The sequence below is a fragment of the Stenella coeruleoalba genome, assembly GCF_951394435.1.
Source record: "Stenella coeruleoalba genome assembly, chromosome: 18".
NCBI classification, from domain to species: Eukaryota; Metazoa; Chordata; class Mammalia; order Artiodactyla; family Delphinidae; genus Stenella; species Stenella coeruleoalba.
In genome coordinates this window covers 49988381-50012187 of record NC_137164.1, presented here as the reverse complement: position 1 = coordinate 50012187, position 23807 = coordinate 49988381, and the positions used below count along the sequence as shown (strand labels likewise).

Here is a 23807-nt window from a genome sequence, read left to right as displayed (position 1 = left end):
AGAGAAGTCAAATCCATTACACAGGAAACTTCCTCAGCATCCTGCTACCAAATGTATCTGCCTTAGATCAGGTTCCTTAATAGTAGAACCTGAGACAGGGATATAAAGTGTACAATTCAGTGAGTTTTGAAAGATACAATCAAGGTTTAGAAATTTTCCATCATCCCCAAGGCTTTCCTCATCCTCTGCTGCATTCCATCCCTCCTTACAGCCCTAGCTGTACACAACCACAGGTATATTTTCTGTCATTATAGATTATTTTTCATTTTCTAGAATTTCATATAAATGAGATCATACTGGGTATAGTCTTGCATCTGGCTTCTTTCCCTCAGCATAATGATTTTGAGTTGTGTTGATGTAGTTGTATATATTAATAGTCTTTCCTTTTTTTTTTCTGATTAGTATCCCATTGTTTGGATATATCCCAATTTGTTAATCTGTTCATCTGTTGATGGACGTTTTGGTGTTGTTTCCAGTTTCTGTCCCTTGCAAATAAAACTGCTATGAACAATTTGTGTATTAGTCTTTGTGTGGGTATAAGTTTTTGTTTTTTGGGGAGGGTGAATACCTAGGAGTGGGATGATTAAGTGATGTTTTCTTCGATGATTTGCCAGAAGGACTCATAAGACTCGAAAGCAATTTATACTAATGGCTAAGATTTATTACAACAAAAAGTACAGAGTAAACAGCAGGAAAAATAAATGTGTTGGTGGTTAGGGAGTAATGGCCTGGGCCTCCTGGTCCTTCCTTGTGTGAGCACACAGGACATGATTTCTCTCTGGTGGTGAACTGCAGGAATATGTGTGGAACATTTCTGTCCAGGGAAGCCCGTTTGAGTCTTAGGATCTGAGACTTTTATGGGGACCTGGTCACATAGACACATCCTGATATGCAGCCAGCCATAGCAAGTGAAACTTGGGTTCACATCGTCAGTCATGATATTTCTGCAAAGCAGTCGGACAAGCCAGTGGGTATGGTTGCTCTAGGAGTATGTAACAAAATCATCAATACCTAATATAAAGGAAACTCTAAAGACCACATTCCTAAGTACTGGCCAGGGGGCAGTGATGGTTCCCTTGGAGAAATACAAGGAGTAAGCAGTGTTAACTCAGTGTTAACTCTTCTTCGCAGGTGGCGTAGTAGATGAATGTTTAGCTTTTTGAGAAACTGAAAACTGTTTCCAAAGTGATTATTCCATTTTACTGTTCCACCAGTAGTGTATGAGAAGTCCAGTTGCTTCACATCTTTGCAAACACATGATCTTGTTAGCTTTTCAAATTTTAGTCATTTTTTTAATACATTAATTTTATTCTAGTGTAAAATAAAGGGGCATTTAGAATCATAGATGAAAATGAATGATTTTAAAGCAGTTAAAATTATTTCCTAGGGAATAATTATGGTCAAAGTTTGTATGCTAGGAAAAAAAAATACTCCTGAAAAGATATCACTGTTTTTCACTCTATAAGAGTGTTACACGAAATTTTAGTCATTCTGATAAGTATATAGGGGTATCTCACTGGTGTTTTACTGTGCTTTTCTCTCATGACTAATGTTGTGAGTATCATAATCATCATGTGATGTGCCTTTCACCAATTACGTCTTTTTATTGTGAAATCTCTTCAACTCGTCTCCCCTTTTTATAACTGTCTTCTTATTGAATTCTGAGGGTACTTTATACATTTTAGATCAAAGTCCTTTGTCAGCTGTGTTGCAAATAATTTCTCCTCTTCTATGGTTTGCCTTTTTTGTTTTTGTAGAGTGCTTTATAAGAGCAAAGGTTTTTAAGTTTTATAAATTTAACGAATTGATTTTTTTTTATGATTCACATGTTCTAAGTCTTTGTCTACCCCAAGGTCGCATAGATTTTCTTCTATATTTTCTTCTACAGATTTTATAGTTTTAGCTGTTACATGTAGGTCTGTGATCCATTTCAAGTTAATTTTTGTGTATGGTATGAGATAAAGGTTGATGTTCATTTTTCCACATGTTGGTATTCAGTCGATCCAGTATCATTTCTTAAAAAGACATCTTTTCCCATTGAATCATCCTGGCACCTTTGTAAAAAACCAGGTGACTGTATTTGTTTAAGCCTATTTCTGGAATTTATTGTGTTTAATTAATCTATATGTTTACCTTTATGCCAGTACTGTACTGTCTTCATTATAGTAGTTTTGAAATAGGTCATATGTTTTTAACTGTGGTCTTTTTAAAAAAAATTGCTATAGTTAATTTAGGTTCTTTACGTTTCTATATATAAATTTTAGAATCAACTTGTAAATTTCCATTTTTAGAAAGCCTCTGGAATTTTTATTGGGATTTCACTGAATATAGGTTTCGGGAAGAATTGCCATTTTAATGAAATGGAATCTTCTCATTGATGAACATGGTCTCTCTCTCCATTTATTTATCTTCTTTAATTTCTCTCAGCAACATTATTTTGGTTTTCAGTGAACAGAGATTGTACATAATTTTATTAAATTTAACTAATAATTATATATTTTCGATGTTATTGTAAATGCTATTATTTAAAAATTTTGTTTTAATTTTGAGATTGTAATGTGAACACAGTTGTAGGAAATAATATAGAGAGATCCTGTGTACCCTTTACCCATTTTCTCCCATTGGTAAGGTATAGCATAACTATAGTAAATATCACTACTAGGAAATTAACATTGATAGAACCTACAGATCTTATTTAGATTTCACCAGTTTTACATGCACTTATTTGTTTGTGTGTATTTAGTTTTAGGCAGTTTTATCATGTGTGGGTGTTTGTGACCATTACTACAGTGAAGGTGTAGAACAGTTTCATCATAAGGAACCGTTGTACTACTTTTGTATAAACAAAGACACCTCCAAACCTCACCCTGTCCCTAGCCTCTGCAAACCACAAATCTGTTCTCCATCTCTGTAATTTGTCATTTCAAGAATGTTATGTAAATGGACTCATGCAGTATGTAACCTTTTGGGATTGGTTCTTTTCCACTTAGCATAATTTCCTTGAGATTCATCCAAGTTGTTGCATATACCAAGCTTGCACCTTTTATTGCTGAGTAAGCGTTCCATGGCATGGATATACCACAGTTTGCTTAACCCTTCATTCATTAAATAACATCTGAGTTGTTTCCAGTTTTGATTATTTTGAATAAAGCTTCTATGAACATTCATGTGCTGGTGTTTTTATAAACATAAATTTTCATTCCTCTGGTATAAATGCCTAAGAGTGCAACTGCTGGATTATACTGTAAATACATGTTTAATTTTCTAAGAAAAAGCTGTACTTTTTCTAGTCTCTGTATCATTTTACATTCTCATCAGCAATGTATGAGAGATCCAGTTTCTCCACATCTTCACCAGTATTTGTTGATGTCACTATTTTTTACTCTAGCCTTTCTGATAGGTGTGTACTAATCTCATTTTATTTTAATTTGTATTTCCCTAATGGCTTATGATATTGAACTTTTTTTCATGTGCTTATCTGCCTTCTGTATATCTTCTTCAGTGACATGTCTGTTCATGTCTTTTGCCCATTTTCTAATTGGGCTGTTTGCTTGTTTGTTTTCTACTCTCTGAGTTTTGAGAATTCTTTATATATGCTGGATGCTAGTCGTTTGTCAGATACGTGGTTTGCAAACATTTTCTCCCAGTCTGTAACTTTACTGCTACTAGTTTTAAAACTACATATTTTAATTGTTTACTCCTAGGATATAGATATATTATTCATTTTTATAGATTTATTTGGTACCCTGTGACTTTGCTAAATCCACACATTATTACTAGTGACTTTTTTTTGCAGACTTAAGATTCTTTTTTATGTCTCCTACAAATAAACACATTTGATTTCTAGGAGATAATTTCTTCTTTCTAACTATACCTTTTATTTCTTTTTCTTGGGTTACTGCACTGGATAGCATATCTAGCACATTGTTGAGTCTGATTGCTGAGAGTAGATATCTTTCCCTTGTTTGCAATCTAGGGTGAAGGCATTCAGTCTTTTACTATGTTAGCTGTGTGTTTTTCATACATACCCTTAATCCAGTTTTGGAATTCTCTTCTGTTCCTAATTTACTTAGGCTTTTGTCATGAATGGGTATTTGATTTTTGTCAAATGCTTCTTCCATGTTTATTTACAGTGTCTTATTTTTTTTTTCTCTTACTTTTGTTGGTGTGGATTTTGGATTGCTTTTCCAGTGTTGTACATCCTTGTTTGAGTTGATCATGATGTATCATCTTTTTAAGAGTATTGTTGGATTTGAATTATTAATATTTGTTTTTAATATCTCTGGAAGACCTATTTACATGTTATATGTCAGTTAACTTTAGTATACTTTGATTTAACAAGAAGTACTCCATTTTTTTCCTAATTATTTATGGAAGAAGGGTAGAATTTTGAGACTAAATGTTCTTGGTACTCAAAGTGTCATTTTATTTACCTTGGATACTTGTTGGACATACTCTAATTGTTGGAATTTGCATTTGTAGACTATCTTAAACTAGTTCTGTATATTTATGATGTAAATGTTGATCTCAAAAATGTGGTTGGAGTCTGATGAATAAAATGCTGGACCAAAATACAAATTGAGTATTTAGTTGTTTTTGTTTGTTTGTTTGTTTGGCTGTGTTGGGTCTTCGTTGCTGTGCACGGGCTTTCTCTAGCTGCGGTGAGTGGGGGCTACTCTTCTTTGCAGTGCACAGCTTCTCATTGCGGTGGCTTCTCATTGTGGAGCATGGGCTCTAGGCGTGCGGGCTTCAGTAGTTGCAGCACGTGGGCTTCAGTAGTTGTGGTTCACGGGCTTAATCGCTCCGCGGCATGTGGGATCTTCCCGGACCAGGGATTGAACCCGTTTCCTCTGCCTTGGCAGGCGGATTCTTAACCACTGCGCCATCAGGGAATTCCCGAGCATTTAATTTTAACAATTAAAGTACCAAACATGTGATTTGTAGTACTTATTAAGACAGATAGCTAAGAGAGAGCTTTCAGAAAGCATATGCCCATAATCTGTAGTTTTCTTAGCATTACCATTATTTGAATGAGAATGAAATTAGAATTGACTAAAGTTAAGGGATTAGTTTTTTTTTTTTAGCCTTAATTTCTGTTTAAGGCCCTATATCTACTTTTGAAAGAAATCAAAATGTAATTCAACATTTGTAGTAGGCCTTTGAGAATCTGCAGTACATCTGGTGTCCCTCAGAAAAGCAACAAATGAATATCCTTTGAATCCAGCAGTTGAGCTTTGTTGGCTCTTTTCCTATTGTGGGGTAAAAGGGTAGTCCTGATGAGTTTTTTGCTGGTGTCTTTCCAGCCCTTATCAGGTTGGTTATTGCTGTATCACCTATGTGACTTCTACAAATCATCTAGCCTGTCTAATATTTAATTTTTTTAAAAAAATGAGAATTGATGATGATGGAAAGGAATATAAAATTGAAATATTATATCCTGTATTTCAGTCTGAAAACTTGGAGAATACAGTAATCATACCAGATATCAAACTACATAGCAATCCTTCGGCATTTAATATTTATTGCAATGTACGCCATTGCGTTCTGGAATGGCAGAAAAAGGAAACATCGTTGGCAGCTGCATCTAAGAACTCTGTGCAGAGTGGAGAATCAGATAGTGATGAAGAGGAGGAATCTAAAGAGCCCCCTATCAAGCTTCCAAAGGTAAGTCACTAAGATCCACTTTGATGCATAACCTACATATTTGGGCTTTAATACATATGTTTGCATTGCTAAAATGCCTTGCTTTTAATAAAATTGCACACTGAAAATAACAGAGCCTATGGGTAAAAATAGGTTTGAGCTAGATCAGGAAAACTTTATGCAACTTTATAATTGGAGTGCTAACAAAGTCAACAATTGGTACCTCAGTGGGGAGTACTTGGAAAGCATAGGAAGGGAGTTCAGTGGCTTGGAGTCTGTTACAGGGGCTGTTAAAAATGTACAAAAGCAGTACAGGGGAAATGGTGGCTTGTGGGCACTGAGCCATTGCAGATGGAAGTGGGACTCTGAGCCAGTGAGCTGCTATTAAGGTGGGCACAAGAGGAAGTGCAAATTACTACAAGCCAAGAGCCACGAAAAGCTGGGGACACATTCCTCCCTCTGGGTAATTTTTCTTGAAATAGAGCTAGAAGTGCTCCTGGTTGTGCAGCAGCTGAGCTGAGAGCTTTTGCCTTTTCTGCATAAGGTTAATTGTACTCTTGCTATCCTGGCTCCTTTTGCCTAGGAAAAAAATTACATATGAACCAATTCTGCATTGTTCTGATATCACTCCCATATTTACCAGAGGCATATAATCTAATTGGTGTTATAGAAACATGTATTGAAGTAGAACAAACTGTTCTTAAGGTACTCTGTTCTATTTAAGCATTGGTATATTTTTAGACTATAATGTTACTTTATATATATATTTTTCTATATAGTATGTGTAGTTAGTATTTCTAACAAAAGAATGGGTAAAAATATAAACATATTTTAAAATGTTACCTTTATTATAAATGATTTATGCATTTGTTTTTTTCTAAATACAGACATTTTGAAATGATTTCCTTTATCATAAATGATTCGTGTATATTGTCTTTTTATTAAATGGATACCTTAAAATTGTGCCTTGAAAACTTCTTTATATGCATACATAAGATATCATGTAAATACTTACTTTACTACTTGGAAATAGAAGCCAGATAGAGGCTGTGTTCCTGATCTGTTAATTTTGTACATTTCATGGTGGCTCTTCATAAGTTCACCACTGTCCTTTATCATTACTGTCAGGTTCTTCTCACCTATTCTCAGCAGTTGACTTGCTTCCTGTTTCATAGAGTAGTAGAGGTTTTGTGAAGTTCCTCAGCCTCTTAATCAGCAACCTTCAAATGTCCTTATCTCCTCTTGGGACCCTTTTCCCCTTACTCGTTTTCTCTCCAGTGTCCTTAACTGTACCTTCTCTACTAGCTTCTTTCTTCAACTTAAAACAAACAGGCTCATCTTTTCCATATAAGTTTCTCCAGGTAAAGAGCATGGTCTCTAATTCTGATTTCTTATGCTTAATTAGGGGAGGTTGAGGAAAAATACATTGTTAAGTTAGGATATGGGGATATGAAGGAATCAAGTATACTTTTGTTATAAGAATTCCATTCTGTGTGTGGGTGAGTCCCACTGTACTATAGTAATCACTCAGCTTAGGTTCAACATTAGGAAGGAAAATAAAGACCCAGAGAAACCTTTCACACAGGTATGCAGATTTTGAATAATAAACTATAGTCAATTTAAAAGGTACTGCACAATCAAGAACAACTGATTCTTAGGCTGTTTTAAAACATCAGGATGAATGAGTATTAAAGAAATAAAATATCAGGCATTCTTAAGACAGTGAATTTTTAGCATGATTAACAGAGTTAAAAGATGCAGAGTCAAAAAGGGATCTTTACAAGAAAAGTAGAAGAAAAGCAAATAGCTCAAGTAATTAATATTGAGTTTTCCATCAAGTACTGACCTGTCAGGAAACAGGGTATAGTGATGAATATGGGAAGTAGAGTCAAACTGCCTGAGTTCAAACTTGCCATTAAAAATACTAGCTGTGTGATGCTGCGAAAGTTGTTTGACCGCTCTCTGCCTCAGTTTTGTCATCTGTGAAATGGGGATAATGCCTATCTCATAGGTAGTAGTGAGGATTCAAAGAGTTAATAAATGCACGTGTGCTCAATAAATGGTAGCTGTAGTTGTAAGTATCAGGTGCAAACAGGAAAATGTGTAGGTCCAAATGAATTTCATTAGTTTTCAGGGAACTCATCAGTTTATTAAGAAATACTTCATATCCAAGGAAATGAAACCTCTAGACAATCAGTGAGATCAGAGAAGAAGGAACAATGGGATGCCTTTATGCAGAGGTAGTCAGAATGCCATGGGTGGGGGCAGGGCAGGGAGTGAAACTTTCAGGTCTTAGGCAGCAGTTTGCAGGGCACAGAAGAGATGAAGCCTTTAGGGTTTGAGGTGATGGGAGTGTGAGAGCAGGTGAGAAATGTGGACTTTTTCTTTTCCTTTTGACCATTTCTGTGCCTCTGCTCCAGATGCTCTTTCATGTCAGTTCCTCCCTTTTCTTTGTTGTTTCTCTCTTGCTCCTCCTGAATGTGTGGCTGTCGCTTTCCTTTTTCTTGCGGATGTTTCTTTGTCTCCTGCTTCTTTTTTATTTCACATAATGAAGACAGTTTTTATTTGTTGTCAAGGTATCATTTTGATACAATTCTGTGTTTTCCCTTCTTGACTTTTAAAAGTTAGTTAAATTGTTTTTGACTCTGATGTAGACCTTGCTTGTCAGATTTTTTTGCTTTTTGTTTTTTGCAGGTCAGTAATCATTTAAAATAGTACTTTCGTACCCCCACCCGCTTAAAAGTATACCTTTCTTACCAAAAACAGTTTTTACCCAGCTCAAACTGTCTTTCACGATCTGATTTCCAGATCTTCTAAAGCGCTCCAAATTTCATAGCTGCATAATTTTTTAATAGTAATATTAAAATCCTAATATGAATATTAGGATTCATATTTCCCATCCAAACTTATTTGAGGCTAGTCATGCCTCATATTTTGTTAAAAGATGTAGATGTACACAGATTCATTTATATACTTCTTAATTCAGTAAATTCAGTTTGTAGCAGGCATTCTATTAGGCCCTGAGAACAAAATGATGAGAAACAATCCCCACCGTAAAGAAAGTTATGTCTAGCAGGCATGTCCAGTGCCCTAAGGATTGATAGGGGTGTGCAAGGTATAGTGGAGGCCGGTGGAGTAAGGACGTAGCACTGACTGAAGATGCACCCGCAGGCAGGGAGAATGGCATTGTTACAAAAGCACAAGTGGTCAGCTTTGGCTAGAGTGGACTGGCTGAATAGGGCAAGAGTAGAGAATGGGATCATGGGCCTTAAATGTCATGCAGCCATTTTCAGATTTTGTCTGGTAACTTGGAAACATGAAAGATTTTTAGCAAAAGACTATGATCAGACTTGTATTTTATTAAAGTTACTCGGGTGCTGGAAAGGCAGATCCACTAGAGGCTGGGGAGACTAGAGCAGAGGGACCAGTGAGCCAGTTATTGCAGTCGTCTGAAGTGTTCATGGGGGATGCAACTAGGGTAGTAGCAGTGTTTGGCATAAAAGAAATATTAAGGAAGTAGAATTGTCAGGAATTGTTAATTAGTTGGTTATGAAGGCTGAAAGAGAAGGTAGAATGTAAAAATATTTCTGAAGTTTCTAGGTGGTGATGCCATTTACTTAAAGAGAAAGAACTGGAGGAGAAACAGTGCTTTGTTGGAACGATGATTAAGTTTAGTTCTGGCCATACTGAGTGTGAAGGAGCTGTGAGATGTCCGTTGCTCACTATGTAAGACTGAAGTTCAAAAGAAAGGTCCCAGCTAGGCATACAGTTTTGGGACTTAGTGTGGTGACAGAAATTGACACAAAATTGTTAGAGATGGAGCAGTAGGTGGGATCAAGAACATTGTTTAAAAACTAAATTAGCTTTGAAAAGTTGTAAGAGCACTTTTTCCTCTGGGTGTGAAGAGAAGGGAAGAAGGTGGTAGAAGTCGTAGATAAATTTAGAGGCTAGGAGGTTAGGTGCGTTAGAGGCTAGGAGGTTAGACATTTCACACCTGGATCTTCTGAGGAGCAGAATTCTTCTCCTCTTCCTGCCCCCATGCCTTCCTCCTCTACTGCGTCTGTTGCTGTTGCCTCTTCTTCCTCCCTTCTCTCACTCCTCTCTAGATTTTTAATTTTTATTATTTGTAAATGATGTCTCTACCAAATATTTACTTTAGAGAAGAAAATTTTAAAGACAGTATACTTCACTCTGTAGTAATATGTAAATCTACTTTTGGTTTCCTTTTGAGCTTGTTCAAATGTTTTCTGTAAGTCTTAGAACTGATTCTAGGAGTTTTTAATAGAAGATATAATTTCTAATGGCAAAGAGTTTATTAATATTAAATCTAAATATGATGTATCTAAACGCTTATGTTATTGTTTGTTAGTGAAATAATAATGCCACCTTTGGAAATATGTGATTTGAGGAGAGAAAAATAAAACCTCAGAAGACTTTTTTTTCTTTTTTTTGGCCAAATATGTTTTTGCCTCACTTTTCTCAACAGTGACATTGGACTAGCTGTACCAGTTAATTATTTGGGTTTTGTGTTCCTTCAAGTATAACAGAGAGCTTTCAGGATTTAATTGTTTGAAAGCAACAGTAAAGATAACATTAAGTAAATTTACAAAAGACTATTTTATGAAGAGAAGTGGAAGACCGTGTGTTTGGTGGTTAGTTATAGTTTATCGTGGCACGTATTGAGTGCTTAGTGTGTTATCTTATTATAATGAACTATTCTATTTAGCAGTCAAACTTATTAATCATTTATTTTGCTATTTATAAAGGCAGTGCATAATCAATGTAGATAATTTGAAAAAATGGAGAACATTTTTATAAAAAGGAAAAGAAAATTTTACATTAGAAGTTATTTCTAAAATCCTATTAACCAAAAATACCCACTGTAAACATTTTTGTATATGCACATTAAAAATATATTTATTTCTGCACAAATGAAATCATATTGTATTTGCAGTACTATATATTTTTTTGTCCTTATACTCTTCCTTCCTAATATTGAGGGAGGACATATAGTGTGTTCTCAGTGACTATAAGACAGGCTTCAAAGTGTAAAGTGCAATTTCAAAGTTTGTACATATAGTAAAATACTCTCAGCCAAACCTCAGAAAAAAGTCTTAATTCACAACGTGTTGTGCTCCTTTGCTCAATGATTCAAAGCTAAATATGATTGGAAAACTTGAGGTTGATTTTTATTTTGTTGTATATTGAATACATATCACAGTTCTGGAAATGAATTAGTTTTCCCCCTTATTAAAAAAAAAATCCACACCGAACTAAGATACAGATGATAAGCGAGAATCACAGTGGTTAACCTAGACAGACGGGTAATTCCTTGTCTTGATCGTTTTGACTAACGTTTTATGAGTGTTTTTCACGAAAGCCATCTAGTGCTCTGCTCCTGGGCAGCCCACCTGAGTTACCTGTTGTCATACATTTGTTATCATACCTTAAACTTATTAGAGAGACAGCTTGGGAATATGTTCAGTAAGTAGCCTTAGTGTTTTTGCAAAGGTTCAATACTTTCTCTGTTGCTATAGGAATCTACTTACAAAAAGAAACCCTAGCCAAAAATGTCATCCGTGAAGAATTCTTTGAATTATGAAAAGTCATGATTGGTAGTGGTAGAGTAAGCAATCTTCAAGACTGATGGATAGAGTAGTCTCCTGCTGGCCTGAGAATAGAGCCCTACTTTTGTATTGTACTCAGGAGATCTTTGACTTCAGATTTGTTTCCTGTACGGACATAAACAGATGGAAATCTTGGACAGTATGTTTTTATTTTCTAGTCTGTTTCAGGAAAATAAACTATATGAAATGGCAAGTTTTCATTTCCATTTAATTAATTGAAACTCTATACAAGCACTTCTGTAATCTTAGCTATAATCAGGTATTCTAGGATTTTAGATAACTTCTCTAAAGACAGTCCTATTAGTTATTTTGACTTCTCAGTCATATCTGTATTCTTCAGAAACCTTGCAGATAGTAATCAGAACTGCAACTGACTTGCCTGCAGTTGATTTAACCCTTGTCGGACAAGTTGCAGTGGTTTTTAGCGCACAGCTGAGAGAGTAAATAAATATTTGTTGTCTGCCTATCATGTGCAGGCAGTGGGATAGTCATGGGAGATATTAGTTAAGATATACTCTGTGTCCACAAGGAGATCCCAGTTTAGTTGGCAAAATGGAAACAAAAATAGTCACACTATAACACAGTAAGTGCTATAAAAGAGGTCTGGACTGGATAAGCATTATATATAAGATTCATTTACTTTGTTAGATTATAAACTCTTAGAGAACAAGGTCTAGTATAATATATCTCGTATCTCCTGTAGCAAGTTGTACAAAATAAGTACTTAAAATGTTTATGTAATATATGAATTAATGTACAGATCTCAGCAGAGAGAATATCTTCTGTTTTGCTCAATAGAATTAATAATGCTTTGATGCATTTCTACTAATTAATCTAGTTTTAACTTTTTCTGTTACTTCTTCTCCAAATAATTTAACACTTCTTGAGAAGATCTTACACATTTCCTTTTCAAAATGTTGACATTGACTGAGAAATGGAATTGCATTGTCTATTGTTCTGTCAGCCCTCTGAAAGTATTTCCTTATACCAGTTCATCACATTTGCTGTCTCAGTCTTTAGTTACAGATTTATCTATCTTTTGCTAGATACTGAGTTATATTTTTCTTGGTCCTGATGAGGAATAAGATAATTAAAGTAATCCTACAAGAATAAGGGACACCATCTACAAATAATAATATGGTGATTGTACCATATAGGAAAGGCTAAGATGAAAAGTTCCTTTTTTAATCTTTTCACCATATGTACTATATTGCCTTCTTTTCTGGTCATAAGTAACAATTAACGTAACAGAAGAGTGCCAATTTTGACATGAGAACAGCCAAATGAACTTTGTAAATTAATAGTTTATTTTTTTCTGAGTGAATGCAGTCTAGTACCTAGTTCACTGTTAAACCATTTTCATGATGTTTTATTATGGCTTCATTATCCTGAAACTACGTTTTAAGTAGTGCCACTACATATATATATATTTTAACAGTTCAACAGTTTCCTTTTATTTATTTATTTATGGCTGTGTTGGGAGTGCCACTATTTTTTAACCTTCTTTGTTACCAGATGATTTTCTAAATCTTGAAATTAAACACACTGGGTTTTACTCTTTTTTATGCGATGACTCTTTTGCCTTTAAAATATTGTACCATTACTCATTTGCTGTGGAAGTAAGCTGTACCGATTTTACTGCCTGAGAAGTGTTATTAGCTCACATGCTATAAAGTATAATTTTTATTTTCATCTTAAATAGATCATTGAGGTCGGACTCTGTGAAGTTTTTGAATTGATCAAGGAGACGCGATTTTCTCATCCATCCCTGTGCCTCAGGAGTCTCCAAGCCCTGCTTAACGTGCTTCAGGGTCAGCAGCCAGAAGGCCTCCAGTCAGAGCCACCCGAGGTCCTAGGTAAGAGCTTAGGCACATTGAATGAAGCCTTTAAATGTAAAGAGCTTCTCTTATGGAGCACATACGGCAGCCTGTAATTCAATCTCTGTTTGCTTATGGTGCTGAAACAGCAGGGGTATAAATTTTAAGTAACTTTGCTGTGTTCCCCTGGAGTTATGATTTAAGAGTTATAGTTCATGCACAGTCATTTCCTGATTATTATGATGGGGAAAAGCAAAATATACATTTTTGGAACCCAAAAATAATCCTCAAGCCTTATAGTCACTATGAACTTAAATCATTCTTAATAAACCTTTGGCCAAAATAGCTAACATTGACTTTGTCTAACTTTACATGTTACTTTGGAGAGTTAAAAAAGTAGGAAAAGAGGGAACAAATACTACCAACCCAAAACAACACAATTAGTTTCTAAACAGAGAGGACATTTCTTTTGCGTTCATGATAAATAAAAATTTATTTTTGCTAAAGACAAAGCTTTTGAATTAGTAGCAACTTCCATTAAGTAAAAATGTTTGCTTTTTGTAAAGTGCATTTGAATTTTATGAATGCCTGCCTTTCATGCCCGTGACCTAGGCTCAACACATAATCCTGTAAGCAGGACGGGGACTCTTAAGGAAGAGAAATACAGATGGAAGCTAAATTTTGAAGGCTAATTGCTTTTCTCTGATGCTAACTGTGGGCCTTCAAAGAGTCTAGAGTTTTCTAAATCTCAAGCATTAGCTTGTTTGAGTCATATATGTGGGCCCTAAGTGTGGAGTATCTGATTCAGTAGATTTGGGATGGGACCTGAGAATTTGCATTTGGAGTAAGTTTCTGGGTAATGCTGATGCTCATGCTGCTGGTCTGGGGACCACACTGCTGGTCTGGATTAGAGTTTGGTCCTTTTTCTCTACTTGGCTATTTGGATTATGTTAGACCCACATGTAAGAACCTAATTACATGGTTTTAATTTACATGTCAGATTGTTATTTTTTTGGTCATGTATTGTGATTAGTTTTTGTGTTCCATTTGTTTTGTTACTGCTTTGTTTTAGTGGTGGGGGGAGTACTGGCCATGAAAATAAGCTGAGGATTTTTAAAAACAACAACAGCCCCCCAATTCACCATGTTATGAAATACTACTACCAAATAAAGCTGCATATGTTACAAAGCAGGCACCTTATTTATTGTCACTGTAGCACCAGTGATCGATTACTATTACGATGTACTACTTGACTTCATGGCATTTTATTGAAGATTTAATTAATTTTATTTAAGAATATTTTGCTAGTTAACCTTAGCTCTGGTTTGTAAATTAGCAAGTAATTGAAGTATTTAAAATATCCACTAAAACAGTATATCCTATATCTTACTTTGAACAACATGCTAATCCTTGCTTTCCTCCTAGATCTTCTGCCATTTTGTTGTCTGCTATCATTTGTTGTATACTTTCTCTTATATTCAGTTTATACATAAATACTCCCTCTCCTTTATTCTTTTCAAAATAGATCTTCTTCTTAATACTGGGTTTTAAAATTATAATATGTGCTTTAGCTTAATCGTCTTCTTTCTGTCAGAACTTAGGTCTCCTGATTAATTTGTTTTTACTTTCTTACTAACAGTTTCAAATGCTGCTATACTGTCTTTGGTCTCTCTTCTATCCTTCCAATGCTTACCTTTCTGATCTCTTCACTGCTTTGACTTACTTTTCTGTTCAGGCGTTTATCAGCACTTCATACTTTTTATTTTGTTTAATTGGCACAAAGGTGTAAGTAGTAATTTGGTTCTTTAAATCGAAATTTGTATTGAAATCTGTCTCTTTTTTCCTTTGATTTAATATCATAGGCACATTAGTTACACTTTTTCCACATTGCTTTTTTTCATGTTACTCATAGAAATATATGTATATTTGTATCTCTTTTATTGTTGGGATAGCTTGATGATTATTATACATCAGACTTCTCTTTTTTTTTTTTTTTTTTTTTTTTTCACGGTACGCGGGCCTCTCACTGTTGTGGCCTCTCCCGTTGCGGAGCACAGGCTCCGGATGCGCAGGCTCAGCGGCCATGGCTCACGGGCCCAGCCGCTCCGCGGCATGTGGGATCTTCCCAGACTGGGGCACGAACCCGTGTCCCCTGCATCGGCAGGCGGACTCTCAACCACTGCGCCACCAGGGAAGCCCCATCAGACTTCTCTTTGCAGATGGATTTGATTTACAAATTGTCCAGTGTTTTTAAAACAATCCTTCCCTTATATCTATCTTTCTGTTCAGTTTAAGATTAGAATATATGTTCTCAATTATTCACTTAAATGTAAAGCGCCTTCTATGTTCTGTGCTAAGAGTGTATAATATAGGGGTGATCAATATAAACATTGTTGCTGTTATTATGGAATTTAGCATCAGACAGTTGGACACATGTATGATTACAAATGTAATGATTATAAATGATTTTGGATAGATTCCATTTTTTCATTTACAAAAATAAGGAGTTCACTAAATATTCTCCAAGGTCATTTTTATATAAATATTCTAACTTTTGGGGGGAAAGGGTAACCGGAAAGGAACTAATGCAAAGTAAGTGTTGTAACTGCCTTAAATATTTTTTTATAATGAGGCAAGGTATAAACAGACAAACAGATACCATATAATGTTCTGTGTGTTAAATGAATATAATTGAGTTCTATTTTATCCACAGAGTCTCTCTTCCAGCTCCTTTTGGAAATCACTGTTCGAAGTACTGGAATGAATGACAGCACAGGACAGTCTCTGACAGCACTTTCCTGTGCTTGTCTCTTTAGTCTGGTGGCTTCTTGGGGAGAAACAGGAAGGACACTTCAGGCCATCTCTGCTATCCTCACCAACAATGGCAGCCATGCTTGCCAAACTATTCAGGTATTTCATATCTCTAGCTGCTTAGAAATTGATAGGATGCCAAGTTGCAATTTCACCTTAGTTTCTGTCAAAGCAGTGTCTGCTTTTTCTCACTCAGTATAGTGGTTTGATGTGTTCAAGGTTGATATATAAATAATCTAAGCTATTTGAGCTACGTTACACGTTACATGTGTTTAACTCTGTAACATTAAAGATAATAAAGTGAAATTTGGCAAAAGCTTAAATCTTTAACCTGGTCTTTGTGTCAGCATTACAGCCTCCGTTTTCATTGCATTGCCTTGCTCTCTGCCTTCCTCCGCCTCCCATCTTGCCCTGAATTTTCAAGTATGGAATTCCTTCATAGTTTCTAAATATCTTTTCTGTATTGAAAGAAAAGGATATATCATTTTTACTGTATTTTTGATTGGTTGATTATAGTTTTTCATGAATTGATTTGTTTCTGAACTACTCAGCTTCACGTATAGCATTTTGAACTTTTAATATGCAGTTGTGGGATAAGCTCCTCATCCTTGTCAGTAGTGGAAATATAACCCTACTTATAGGCAAACTTGATTTAATTCTTTTGGACTGTTCTGGAAATTGAGTAAGAAGTTACAGTTTTAAGTCTCTGTTATGTGCTTTTCTCTGGCCCCTTGGATGACCTCCAGAACACATGGAAGGGATGCCTCAGTCCCGGTATTAGTGGGCCAAAGATAGCAAAAGGGGTAAATGGGCTATTTTCTGTGACTTACTCAGTGATTTTGAACTTTCCTTGTCAGATACGAGCAGTCTCCTTACTCTAGGTTTCTATTCTTATTCTTTTCCCTCTTTTTGTCCTGCCTGAAGTCCTCTTTTCCGTTTTTATGGTCCTTACTTATTTTGAAGTCCCTCTAATTCAGTGATTTCCGAATTATTCTGCAGCTGTGCTTTGAGGGTTCAGCAAAATTTTAGTTTAAATATATGCTTAAAATATAAAAATACTTACAAAATTTTAATAGAATAAACACAAACATTCAAATATCAATGCCAAATTTTAAAAGTATAGTGACCATAAACACATGTACCTATTAGAATCCAGTGATTTATTTTTTTTTTGTTTTGTTTTGTTTTTTTTTTTGCGGTACGCGGGCCTCTCACTGTTGTGGCCTCTCCCGTTGCGGAGCACAGGCTCCGGAAGCGCAGGCTCAGCGGCCATGGCTCACGGGCCCAGCTGCTCCACGACATGTGGGATCTTCCCGGACCGGGGCACGAACCCGTGTCCCCTGCATCGGCAGGCGAACTCTCAACCACTGCGCCACCAGGGAAGCCCTCCAGTGATTTACTTTTATGTAGATTTATTCCAGAGGCTGTGACATGAGATCTAAACAGTGAGTTGAGACTAGCCAGTGCAGAGGGAGGAGGTGTTGGTATTGGTGGTGTAGAGAGAGAATGTTCTTGGTGTCCATGTGCTAAAGCATGAAAATAAGAGTAAGAGTAGAATACTGAAGGCTGGAAGAAGTTTAGTGTAGTTATAGCGTAGCGAGCTGCCAGATGGCAGAGACAGGGCTTGAACGCGTATCTGTCTGACTGCAGTATTATTCTCAAGCACTACGCTGCACAAAACTCTTGATCCCCTCAACCAACAGCCGAGGTTCTCTGTAGACCTGCCCCGTCGCTACATACCCAACTCCAGGCCAAACGCCATATTAAAACCTGTTATCTTAACATGGCACATAGTGTTTGTTCTTCATGATTTGGCCCCATTCCACCTACCTACTTCATTTCACAAAACTCTCTTGGCCAGGCTATGACTCGGGGGAGAAAAGTCTGAAAATGTATAACTGTAACATCTCAAATTATTCTGGGATCCAAATGCATATTACTTATCTTGTTCCAACAAGCTTAAGCTGAGAGTTTAAAGTAAGGTAGGGCTGGTAGTAGTACTGTAAGGTGCCTTATTGAAGGAGACTAAAATCCGTTCTGGAGGGATGAACCCCCTACTTCAGAGGCCTCCCACAAACACAACTCTGCTGTATCTGAACTCACAAACAAAAAGGACATAGAAAAAAGGCACCGTCATTGAGAGTTAGTAGAAAGAAATATAGCGGAATCAATCTTGCCAAGTCTATATATATTGAAATTATTTGATATAGAGTAGAAAATATATGTGTATACATATTCAATATAGTTAAAGTATTATTATTAAGTATCAAAAGTATTATTAAGGAATAAGGATATAAAAAGTAATCAGGTCAGAAAATGAACCAAATAGAACTCCTGGAAATGAAAAACCAAATACTTACAATTAGAAACTTAAAGGATGAGTTAACCAGTGGATAATACAGTTGAAGATAGGAGCAGTGAACTGAAAGATAAAGAGGAAAAAATTATTCAGAATGTGGCACAGAGAGACAAAATATGAAAAATAAGAAACATGGATAGAGAATGAGAAAGTCTAAAGTATCAGTACAACCTGAGTTCCACAAGGCAGTGGTAGATTTGTGGAGAGGCAGTATTTGAAATAATGGCTAAGATTTTCCAGAATTGGTGAATGACTTGGTATCCTCAGTTTAAGGAAGTCTGGTTTATCAGAATAAATTCTCTAGGTCCTGCCACAGTGTCGGTGAGAGAAAATCAATAGGATAGGAAAAGGGGTATATCTGAGACTTCTGATTGTAGCACTGGGTTTTCTTAAAACTTTAATACCCTGTTAGAAAGCATGAGAGAAACAGAGCCATGTTGAAGACACTTTAGTTTCTGCTCTCCCCTCCATCCCTGCAGTTTATACTAAGATTATAATAAAGGATTTTTTTAAAGTATAAACTTTTAAGAATGGGACACATTTTTAGAAGACAAATATTGGGGAGAGCTTAAACTTAAGCTTCTCAAGAGGCTAGTGCCCATAGAAAGTTGATTTTCACATAAAACTATGGATAGGATTTAGAATTGGAAGTAATAAATACCTGGAAAGTGGTGGTGAGGGGAAGAGCTAAAAATTGATTGGAAGTCTGTGTAATGAAAGCTCGAGAACCCCAGAGCCCTTCCTCTACACTTCCCAGCCAGTCAGCTGTCCTTCTCTCATACCCCTAAGAGTTAGGTTTGCTGTCTAAAGAAATTGAGCCAGAGAGGCCAGGGGAAACCAGGCACAGTTGAGAGTGAAATTGAGGAGCCAGGCTGAAGATGGAGATTAAGTGAAAGTCTCCATATCGATGATGAAATTTCTTTTCTTTTTTTTTTTTTTTTTTTTGTGGTACGCGGGCCTCTCACTGTTGTGGCCTCTCCCATTGTGGAGCACAGGCTCCGGACGTGCAGGCTCAGTGGCCATGGCTCATGGGCCTAGCCGCTCCATGGCATGTGGGATCTTCCCGGACTGGGGCATGAACCCGTGTCCCCTGCATCGGCAGGCGGACTCTCAACCACTGCGCCACCAGGGAACGCCCGATGATGAAATTTCTTAATCCTCACTGAGTTCCCAGTACACTGGGGGTGAGGCTTATAGCTTCTAGGAAAAAGACTGGCAGATCCTTCTTTGGAGAAAAAGTGAGAAAAGACGTATAGATGTGGACATTTGGTGGGGGCAGGGGGGTGTCTGGGAGATCCTCCAATGAAACTGCTAAACTTAGTATGATCATTTTGAGGTGAGCGCACTATCTTTCACACCCTATCCATTCATAGCAGCTTCCTATCAGATTTTTAGTCGCTTACTCTTTAAAAATAAGTGCACAGCCAAGTATCACTAGACTAACATGAAAGACAGAATCCCCCAAATCAGTAAAAATAGTAATAATAAAAGAAACGTTGATGAAAAGAGTATAGGGAACAGAAAAGCTCTAAGAAAACTGTAATTAGTATTTTGAAGAGGGATGAGAAAATGATTATTTACATTAAACAGCAGTATTTAAAAAAAACCTCAGAACAAAGAGTTTTTACAAGATAAAAAAAATAAGATAGCAGCATGAAAATCAGTAGAAGCGTTAGAAGTTCAGATTAAAGAGGTCCCCAGACAATAGAAAAAAGAGAGAGAAAGAAAATAGGTGACATAAAGTAAAATTAGAGCATCCTTCCAGAAAATCCAATATCTAATAGGTATTCAAGCAGAGAGGAGGAAATTACCTAAGCTTTATAAGGAAAATTCCCATCCACCAAAGATACTCATTTTCAGATTGACAGAACACACCCTCAGTGCCCAACACAATGAACGGCAAAAGACTCACACCAGGTATAACGTTGCAAAATCATAACAGACAATAAAGGGAAAATAATGTTCCAGAGTGCAAGGACAGGTTATATACCAAAGATTAGGCAGAATGCCATTGGACTGCTCAAAAGCAACATTGGCATAGAAAATAACAAACAGTGTCTTCAAAGTTCTGAGCGAAAATGATGTCACTATATCTAGCTCAATTGTCAGTCATGTTTGAGGGAAGATAAAGATGCTTTTGAACATGCAAGGCATGGAACATTTTTAACCTCTGTGCCTGCCCTTGTCCTTAGTCTAGACTGGAGCAGGGCCTCTTGAGGGATGTTGCCAAGGGGAAAAAGTAGAAATGATGTGTTTGACTCTATTGAGAGGAGTATGAGGAGCACTTAGGGGTAGGTATAGAAAAAACTTAGCAAACGCAAAAATAGGGCAATTGTTGACTCGATGAAGAAAAAGAAAAATTATATAAGGGAAATGTAGTATGTAATACAATTGGCTCAGTTCTGAACCATGATCACACAGACATAGTGAAATGACCTCTGACTACTGGTTTAACCAGAAATTATTGTACAGCTCAATTCTGAGGATTTGGGAAGAGAGGAGGAGCATCATCTTTCATAATAGACCCAATAGAAAGTATCTGAAACAAAAACAAAAAAACTGAAAGTGAAGCTTTGACATATTATATAAGGATATTGATTCTAGATAAAATAGTTTTAAGTTTAACGTAGTTTCTTCTAGGGAGAGAATTTGTAGTATCCAACCATATACATAAATAAAATTTTATAAAAGTAAGAGTTCCATATTTTGATTGGGTCAGAGGCCTTAGAACTCGAAGGGGAAGAGAACATACCTGTGAACAGTGGGTTAGTTATCCCTCTGAAATCTCTACCCTCTAGAACAGTACTGTCCAATAGTAATATAATGTAACCCACGTATGTAATTTAAGTGTTTCTATTAGCCATATTAAAAAGATAGAAACAGATGAAGTTAATTTTAATAATGGATTTTTCTCAATATATCCAGAAAATAATTTCAACATGTAATCAATATAAAATTATTAAGAAAATTTATACTCTTGTTTTTAATACTAAGTTTTCAAAATCCAGTGTGTATTTTATATTTCCAGCACATCTTAAGTCACACCAACCCCATTTCAGGAGCTCAGTAGTCACATGTGGCTAGTGGCTGCCATATTGGACAGTGCAGCTGGAGAACTGGGGCTAGTACAGTGCCCCAGGGTCTTGCCCTGTAGTCAGATGTGTGGCAGCCATCCTTGGGCAGTGAAAGAGAGGCAAAAAATGAGGAGCCAGGGAGTTTTCTCTGGTGGCCGAGTATTGGTCCCATGCTGGTAACTTTTGAGGACTCATTTACAACAAACAATAGATATTTGATAAATATTGGTTAAATGAATGTTGAATGAATACACAATTCATACAGTTAAATTTTTGTATCATGGAAAATTGTTGATGTTAATGGGTATTAGACGTAATAAAGAAGCAAAGTAGAAGAGAAATACTGGAAATTTTGTTTCATCTGTAGAAGCAGCCATATTTCTCTTATGCTTAATTTTGCACTTCATTATCATGAAGTATATTAATGGATATACATTATCATACCAAAGATATCATTTTGGCTTGAGTGCAGTCTAATACAAAAAATGTATGTCAGTATTCATACTTTTTACTAATCTAGTATGTTTTATTTTATGAAACTTAAAATCATACGTAGTACTGGTTGCCTGGTGTTTTGGAGAAAGATGCATATTTCAGTGTTTTTGGTCACAAATACAAATTAATATTCTTTGGATTTACATTTTTATTTTGTCTTGCTTGAGAATTGTTTCTTATAGATTTTCTAGTTCGTACTTTTTGCTGACAAGCTAAACATGATCATTCTGAATAAGTTTTTTCTTATAAATGATGATATATTAATAAAGTATCTTTATCTTGTCTGTTTTGTGTTTGAGACATTTAAAAATGTCTTTTTGTGTTTTTCTTCTCTTGACTAGGTGCCAATGATACTAAATTCACTACAGAGAAGTGTACAGGCAGTGTTGGTGGGAAAAATTCAAATTCAGGACTGGTTTAGCAATGGCATTAAGAAAGCAGCTTTAATGCACAAGTGGCCATTAAAAGAAATATCTGTTGATGAAGATGATCAATGTCTACTTCAGAATGATGGATTTTTTCTTTATCTGTTATGCAAAGACGGATTATACAAAATAGGCTCTGGATACAGTGGAACAGTTAGGGTAGGTGATTCCTTACAGCTCTTAATCATAGTGGAAGTTATGTCTAATACTGAATTGTGTTCTGTTTGCTTCTTGCTTTATTTTTAGAGCACCATCTAATTTTGATGTAATATTATTTCTTTGAAAATCAAAATGGAACATACATATTAAATGTCATTCATCCATTTATGTTATTTTTCACTGATTATTAATTACAAAATTGTTGATAGAACTAACTTTTGTTGTTTCACAGGGCCATATATATAATTCTACATCTCGCATCAGAAACAGAAAAGAAAAAAAGTCTTGGTTAGGGTATGCTCAGGTAGGAGAATATCCACAATAAACCAAACTTTTCTTTCTTATCTTTTAAAATATGTGGTCCATATTTGTTTAATCAATAAATAATATCACTTCTATTTAAACAGATAGAGCATATTTTTTAATAATATGACTATAACAATGGTATGGTATAGTATAAAGAACATTGACTTAGAATTTATGAGAGATTTACTTTTAGGTCTGGCCCTGCTTCTTACTAGCTGTGTGGACAACTGTGGACAACTCAGCTAATTTATTTGATCCTGTGTGATTTAGCTGTAAAATGGGAACAAGTATGTCTTCTGTTGGAGTTCTTGTTTAAGAGAGCCTCTAGTTAAGAATCAGAGACCACCTTTATCATTTACAAATCTGAATTAGGAATGTAACTGTGACCCAAAGCCAAATTAGAGCTTTTTACCACAAATTCCTTCATTCTAAGTCTAGATCAGTCCACTCCAGGGAGCAGTGTGTGGCCTGCCCAGTAGATAGCTGCCTGCATGGAGGATCATGCAGAGTATCACCAATGAGAGAAAAGAGCTAGGCCCATATTGCTCTCTTAATGCGTGATCTCATCACCTGACTGACATGGCCAAATGCGTGTCAGCAGTTGGATGCATGAAGCAAACGAATGATGAAGCAAATGAATGATGGTCAGAGGGCCAGAAGTGTTTATTTCTATACTATCCTTTCCTGAGAAGTGAAGCCCAAGTTTCCTTGTGGCAGCATATAGAATAAAGATGTCCCTGCACTCCTGTCTTGCCTAGCTCAAAGTTTGTTGTCAGCATCAGATGAAAAAAGATATTTGAAAGCATTCTGAAAATTAAAAAAATTATTGTTGCATGAAAAATAATCTTACTCAACTTTTGGGGAGATTTTGAAATTAAATTTTAAATATCAAATTAATTACTCAGTAATTGTCTGTTAAAACATAACCTGGTTTAAAATATCAAATTTTTATTTGCCACTGCTGTATTTTGTCTAACAAATAATAACACGGGAAATACATTTACAGAAATATGTTCAGTGACATATCTTTCTATCTAAAACCACTACTGATTTTTAAATATTAACCTAAATATTTGTGAAGGAAACAGCAG

The 23807-nt window shown here is 35.9% G+C and overlaps 1 protein-coding gene across 16 annotated transcripts in view; it reads left to right on the top strand.

The window, feature by feature from the left end:
• MYCBP2 (MYC binding protein 2) overlaps nt 1–23807 on the top strand; it is a 271692-nt gene that overhangs the window by 37588 nt on the left and 210297 nt on the right. For all 16 annotated transcript variants that reach the window (XM_079903236.1, XM_079903224.1, XM_079903221.1 and 13 more), the window contains exons 3-7: nt 5449–5664; nt 12973–13126; nt 15801–15997; nt 22168–22410; nt 22643–22714. In XM_079903236.1, the coding sequence (XP_079759362.1) occupies nt 5449–5664; nt 12973–13126; nt 15801–15997; nt 22168–22410; nt 22643–22714 (882 nt within the window). The remainder of the gene's footprint in view (nt 1–5448; nt 5665–12972; nt 13127–15800; nt 15998–22167; nt 22411–22642; nt 22715–23807) is intronic.